This window comes from Tachysurus vachellii, chromosome 5 (genome assembly GCF_030014155.1).
Source record: "Tachysurus vachellii isolate PV-2020 chromosome 5, HZAU_Pvac_v1, whole genome shotgun sequence".
NCBI classification, from domain to species: Eukaryota; Metazoa; Chordata; class Actinopteri; order Siluriformes; family Bagridae; genus Tachysurus; species Tachysurus vachellii.
This window is the reverse complement of record NC_083464.1, coordinates 1,592,501-1,600,000: the sequence shown is the minus strand read 5'-3', so window position 1 is coordinate 1,600,000 and position 7,500 is coordinate 1,592,501. Positions and strand designations below refer to the sequence as shown.

General features: G+C 42.1%; 1 protein-coding gene across 2 annotated transcripts in view; it reads left to right on the top strand.

Annotated features, from left to right (window-relative positions):
- ccdc78 (coiled-coil domain containing 78) overlaps positions 1–7,500 on the top strand; it is a 14,915-nt gene that overhangs the window by 6,166 nt on the left and 1,249 nt on the right. For both annotated transcript variants that reach the window (XM_060869155.1, XM_060869154.1), the window contains 4 exons: positions 1,828–1,910; positions 2,048–2,126; positions 2,784–2,909; positions 5,173–5,354. In XM_060869155.1, coding sequence (XP_060725138.1) covers positions 1,828–1,910; positions 2,048–2,126; positions 2,784–2,909; positions 5,173–5,354 — 470 coding nt within the window. The remainder of the gene's footprint in view (positions 1–1,827; positions 1,911–2,047; positions 2,127–2,783; positions 2,910–5,172; positions 5,355–7,500) is intronic.

Sequence of the window (7,500 nt, the reverse complement as noted above, 5' to 3'; positions counted from 1 at the left end):
TCTGGACTGTCACTTTAATTCTGGACTGTCACTTACTGTCACTTTAACTCTGGACTGACACTTTAACTCTGGACCGTCACTTTAACTCTGGACTGTCACTTTAACTCTGGACTGACACTTTAACTCTGGACTGTCACTTTAACTTTGGACTGACACTTTAACTCTGGACTGACACTTTAACTCTGGACTGACACTTTAACTCTGGACTGTCACTTACTGTCACTTTAACTCTGGACTGTCACTTTAACTCTGGACTGTCACTTACTGTCACTTTAACTCTGGACTGACACTTTAACTCTGGACCGTCACTTTAACTCTGGACTGACACTTTAACTCTGGACTGACACTTTAACTCTGGACTGTCACTTTAACTTTGGACTGACACTTTAACTCTGGACTGTCACTTACTGTCACTTTAACTCTGGACTGTCACTTTAACTCTGGACTGTCACTTACTGTCACTTTAACTCTGGACTGACACTTTAACTCTGGACCGTCACTTTAACTCTGGACTGTCACTTTAACTCTGGACTGTCACTTTAACTCTGGACTGTCACTTACTGTCACTTTAACTCTGGACTGACACTTTAACTCTGGACTGACACTTTAACTCTGGACTGTCACTTTAACTCTGGACTGTCACTTACTGTCACTTTAACTCTGGACTGACACTTTAACTCTGGACTGACACTTTAACTCTGGACTGACACTTTAACTCTGGACTGTCACTTTAACTCTGGACTGAAACTTTAACTCTGGACTGACACTTTAACTCTGGACTGACACTTTAACTCTGGACTGTCACTTACTGTCACTTTAACTCTGGACTATCACTTTAACTCTGGACTGACACTTTAACTCTGGACTGACACTTTAACTCTGGACTGACACTTTAACTCTGGACTGTCACTTTAACTTTGGACTGACACTTTAACTCTGGACTGACACTTTAACTCTGGACTGTCACTTACTGTCACTTTAACTCTGGACTGTCACTTTAACTCTGGACTGTCACTTACTGTCACTTTAACTCTGGACTGTCACTTTAACTCTGGACTGTCACTTACTGTCACTTTAACTCTGGACTGACACTTTAACTCTGGACCGTCACTTTAACTCTGGACTGTCACTTTAACTCTGGACTGTCACTTTAACTCTGGACTGTCACTTTAACTCTGGACTGTCACTTACTGTCACTTTAACTCTGGACTGACACTTTAACTCTGGACCGACACTTTAACTCTGGACTGACACTTTAACTCTGGACTATCACTTTAACTCTGGACTGTCACTTTAACTCTGGACTGTCACTTTAACTCTGGACTGTCACTTTAACTCTGCACTGTCACTTACTGTCACTTTAACTCTGGACTGACACTTTAACTCTGGACCGTCACTTTAACTCTGGACTGTCACTTTAACTCTGGACTGTCACTTACTGTCACTTTAACTCTGGACTGACACTTCAACTCTGGACTGACACTTTAACTCTGGACTGTCACTTACTGTCACTTTAACTCTGGACTGACACTTTAACTCTGGACTGACACTTTAACTCTGGACTGTCACTTACTGTCACTTTAACTCTGGACTGACACTTTAACTCTGGACTGTCACTTACTGTCACTTTAACTCTGGACTGACAGTCACTACAGTAAAGTGTGACCTAAACATCTCACTACTTAGGGTCAGTGACCACTTATTAAAGACTAAAAATATATATTATATAAACTAATAAGTTTGAAAGGCATAAGGATGGCATGTAAATTCAGCATATTTAATATTGTGTGTGTGTGTGTGTGTGTGTGTGTGTGTGTGTGTGTGTAGAGGGCCCAGAATGAGATGAGGGAGGAGCTGGAGAGAATGAGAAAGAGTTATGAAGAACAACAGCACCAACTTGAGGAGAAAATGTGAGGTGCACACAAGAACAAACACTTCAAATGTTTATATGACTTTATAGTTAAACTCTGTGTGTGTGTGTGTGTGTGTGTGTGTGTGTGTGTGTGTGTGTGTGTGTGTGTGTGTGTCTCCGTGTGTGTGTTGTCAGTGCGGCTATGGGAAAAGACCAGCAGGAGAATAAGAGAGCGATCCGAAACACACAACAGGATCTTGCACAGCAGTCAGCTGTAAGAGTTTTGTGTTTGGTTTAATAACCTTGTGTTGATCTTCAACTGTGTAATTATTAAAGCAGCTAATTAATATTATACCTCAATCTAAGTTCATGTATATCTTAAAATATAAAAGCTTCAGTTTATAAATTAGCAGGTTTCCAGTTTTATGTCCCCAGAAGTTCGACTCTGTCATGTATTCATCTCCTTGTGAGGACTTTTCTCCACCAAGAACATGTGTGTAGTCAGATATCAGTGCAGCTTAGTAAACATCTAAAAAACTGGGCAGGCAAACAGGACAAGGTGATGTCTGTGAGTCAGAGAGTCAGAGGACTGAGGTAGTTATATATAATCAAACGTTAAGACACAAAAGATGCTCTGATTTACAGTATGTTGTGTAGCACATCCTCACTTCCATCTTTTGATCTCAGAGCCGAAGTGTTGGAGGTGTCTGGAGGCTCTAGGTTTGATTCCTACACTGATGTGACGATTTCAAGTTGTAAATCATTTTCAGTTATACACACTATCACCTGCTAGCCAATCAGAAACCAGGATTTTCAGTTGTCATGGTAAAGATTGTGATGTTCAATATATAATGTTTGTATTATATTAAGTCACATAACGTGTGTGTGTGTGTGCGTGCGTGTGTGTGTGTGTGTATGTGTGTGTGTGTAGACACTCCTTGTTTCTCAGCATCATTTGAAGGAGGTAGAAGCTGAAAACTCTAAACTACAGAATCAACTGAAGGAGCTGAATCAGGAGTATAGATCACGCCTCACACACTACATACACGACATCACGGTACACGCACACACACACACAGACACACACACACACACACATCCTGCTTTATATACTCTATACACTACACACACACGCTACATTTACATTTGGCAGACTCTCTTATCCAGAGCGATAATCATGAACACTGGTTAATAAAACCATCAGTCTAAACATTCTGTTAGTAGGAAATACAGTATAGTATTTTATTTCTTATATTTAAACTAACAGAAGATGCTGGGACCATTCGAGCAGTGCTATAAGATCTGAGGAGGCATGATGCAGTTTGAGGAGTGAAAAGGATCTGGTCCATATTTGGCTTTGTAGGCAAGCATCGGTGTATTGAATCTGATGCGTGAAGCTACCAGAAGCCAGAGGAGGGAACAGGGTGGTGTGGCAGATCATTTGCAGAACTACACTAGAACATCCTCAGCTGGAACCCATGAGAGTTGTTCTGGACTATAACTCTACCAAGGACCTGAGCTGTGCTACTCTTAGGCAGGAGTCCAGAAGCTGGTGAACTGTTGATAGCAACCTGTGGTGATATCATAAGTGAACTAGAATCTGTGTTACCTCATTTATTTTATATAAGATGTTGGTTCTTATGAATCATGGGGATAACTTCAGTGATGGGAATCTGAGTTTCAGGTTCTTTATGATAAAAGCTCCATGATGTTGCTCCAGTGCGACACCAGTGTGTGTGTGTGTGTGTGTGTGTGTGTGTGTGTGTGTGTGTGTGTGGCGGGAGGTAATGGGACTTCTTGGCAAAGACCACAATAATTAATACAAGGTCACAATCGTCCATAGCTCATAGCACAAGGATGAATCTGGGTAAGATTGGAGACTTGGATAGGCAGATAAATGTCTGCACTTATACCTCAGGGTCTCCTGAATGTACTTATATTTAGCAGCATCCTTTATAGCAGCAAGACAGGGAGGGTATTTGGTGGCACCCAACTCACTAAATACTTCTGTAGGACCTGCTCCTCTGGTGGAACACTCCCACGTTACTTATATGCTGAGCTCTCAATGGATGTGGATCCACACTGGACTTGGAGATATTATTATTATGAACAGCTTTAGCCAAGATTGAAAAACAGGATGTGCAGGTGGATCTAAGATTAAATGGTTTAAACAAGATGAGATCTTGTGCTTAATGTCAGTCCCAGAAGTTGACCATCTAACCCTCACACATGGAGTGGTGGTGAAAACAGTTCTGGTTCTGTACACCATCATGGTGGCTTACATGACCCTCACAGTATATACACATGATTTCCCTCATTATTCTTTTGTAGTCTTCTAGTGACATTTTGTTAGCAGTCCATAAGTCCATTTTGAGTAATGTGGTGTTCTTTCCCGGAGATTGAGAAGGAAATCCGTTGTTAGGGAATCTTCTCTGAAGGCCATTTCCTAAATTTCTTCATGTTGTTCTCTGCAGTAATCTGAAATGATGATTGGTTTATTCTACTTCATTTCAGCCACCAGAGTGCAGAAGATGGGATAAAGCTCAGCAGTGTGATTGTTACCTTGTGCATTTTGAAGAGCTTCTTTCCCGTTGCTCAGGCAGATGGTCAGACATCTCCTTCAATAAGGATGTAAACTGTTTGTCTCCTGTCCCCGTGATTCCCAGATCAATGTGGACCACTCGGCTCATGTGCAGGCAGATAATGGAAGGCATTTCTGAGACTTTTGTGCTGAACTCGGTCATATTGTGAGCAACTGAAAAGAGGATACTCAACAAAAAGCCTCTGGAGCCTCAAGATTTTGCCTTCATACATGCTGGGGTTTTGTCCATCTCACCTGAATTCACAGGTGCTCAGATCTGTCAGCTGTTGAGACATATTTACAACATTTGAGCTATTTTCTTGGTTTGTTAAAGTTGGCTGATCTGCTGCGTTAATGACTGCCTTCACATCTGGAGCGTTTGTCTCTCTGCCTGCTGGTGTCTGGTGCAGTGTTCCTGTTATTATAGACACATGCAGTATGACTTAAAATAAATGACTAACTAAACAGAAATCTTCAACAATCACAAACACGGACACAGAAAGAAAGTAGGTTGACACTGTGGTTAATGTTGAGTCGTTATTAGTCCTTAAAGAACTCTGTATAGAGCTCTAAACTCTAATAAACTGTTAGTGTAGAATAGAGGTGTACTGTCACTGTCACTGTTTCTATAACCTACTGTTTATTACAGTAGACTCCAGACATGAACAAAGGCACACATAGACTGGATTATCATCAGTTAGCAGTGTGTGTGTGTGTGTGTGTGTGCGTGTGTGTACAGGAGTGTGTGCGCAGAGACAGTGATGCAGACGTGCAGCTGAAGGAGTACGTGGACTCCATGTTAAAGGAAGTGCGAGTGTCGTATCGGTCCAGAGAAGAACAACTGACCAGCACACTGAGAAACTACCGTAAACGCCTGCACAACCTCAGCAACACACATCAACTACTGCTCACTGCCTATAGGTACACACACACACACACACACACACACACACACATACAGTACATAGCCCTTCAAGGCTGTGACTTCCTCATGAGAAGCTCAGTGTTTCTGCAGCTGATGGTGGAGCTCCTCTGTATGTTTCAGCTGATGCATGCAGACGTTCTGTAAGTTCAGAATAAAACTCCTTGATGTCTAATCACACCTTTCCGAGCCTTGTGGTTCTCTGTGTTTAGAAGGACTGTGTCGGTCCTGTCCTGAAGTGTCAAACATCAAAATAGTATCCTGGGTGCACTGGGATTCTCCACTAGATGGCAGTCCATATACATGTTCATTTACATTTACAGCATGTGACAGACGCCCTTCTCCAGAGCGACGTACATAAGTGCTTAAATCTCTAACATTGACTACATTAATGCTGGATCACTAAGTTACATACTTAAGATACCATGAGTTTAAAACATTTGTTCAAAGTTACAATGAAAAAGTGTCAATATATATATTTTATATAAATGCAATAGATAGGGAAAGAAGTGCTAGTTGAAGTGTTTCCTGAATAAGTAGGTCTTCAACCACCGTTTGAAGATATCCACCCTATATACACCCTGCCTTCGAGTCAGTACACCCTGCCTTCGAGTCAGTACACCCTGACTTCGAGTCAGTACACCCTGACTTCGAGTCAGTACACCCTGCCTTCGAGTCAGTACACCCTGCTTTCGAGTCAGTACCTTCTGCTCAGCTGGTAGTACAACACACACAGTATCTGTGTAGTAGGAATACAGTCTGAACATAAGACGTCCCTCATACAACCTACACCAGCAAACACGACTATTTTACTAATATATTAGTTAGTTATAGTTATTTGTACTACTGTTTTTACTCAGGTGATGTTAATCTCATACGCTTTAACCGCAAGGAACAACTTTTAATACCTATAGCATTTACACTGAAAATGTGGCTTCATGCCCAGAAAGAGCAGCACTGATGTTATTTTTGCTCTGAGAATGTTAATGGAGAAGTACAGAGAAGGTCAGAAGGAGCCTCACTGTGTCTTTATGGATGTAGAGAAAGTGTGTGACAGGGTGATGAGAGAGGAGCTATGGTACTGTATGAGGATGTCAGGAGTGGTGGAGAAGTACGTCAGAGAAGTTCAGGATGTGTATGAGAGGAGAATGACAGCAGTGAGATGTGCTGTAGGTCAGACAGAGGAGCTCAAGGTGGACGTGGGGATACATCAAGGATCGGGTTTGTGTCCCTTCTTGCTTACTATGGTGATGGACAGATTGACAGATGTTTGGAAAAGAGGTGAAGAGACGAGTGCAGGTGGGTTGGAGAAGAGTGTCAGGGGTGTTGTGTGTGTATGTGACAGAAGAGTGTCAGGGGTGTTGTGTGTGTGTGTGACAGAAGAGTGTCAGGAGTGTTGTGTGTGTGTGTGACAGAAGAGTGTCAGGAGTGTTGTGTGTGTGTGTATGTGGCAGAAGAATGTCAGGAGTGTTGTGTGTGTGACAGAAGAGTGTCAGGAGTGTTGTGTGTGACAGAAGAGTATCAGGAGTGTTGTGTGTGTGTGTGTGTGTGTGTGTGTGTGTGTGTGTGTGTGTGTGTGTGTGTGTGTGTGAAATAAGAGTGACAGGAGTGTTGTGTGTGACAGAAGAGTGTCAGGAGTGTTGTGTGTGACAGAAGAGTATCAGGAGTGTTGTGTGTGTGTGTGTGTGTGTGTGTGTGTGTGTGTGTGTGTGTGTGTGTGTGTGTGTGAAATAAGAGTGACAGATCTCAGTGGAAGCAGTTGGTCTGGTGAATATTTCTCTCCTACTGCTTTAGGAATACTGACGATCCAGACATGCTTCTCCTGTGTTGTGCTGCATTCCACCTACTGTACAGTAAAGGACTATAAGCATCTATTATACAGTATGTGTGTGTGAGATGAGAACGTGTATGAGTGCCCTCTGGTGGTCACAGGACACACTCATAATATATTGTTTTACTACATCTTCAAGACAGAGTTTATGCTTTGCAGTTTTGTTCTTAAAGAAAAAACTCAAATCTTTGTCACATTGCTCTGGTGTAAATGAACTAAAACACTTGGGGTTCTGTAACTCTGCTCCATCACACCTCACCGGCACTCTGTACTGTCTGTAACACAGACACACACACAGGTTATTACTTATTACA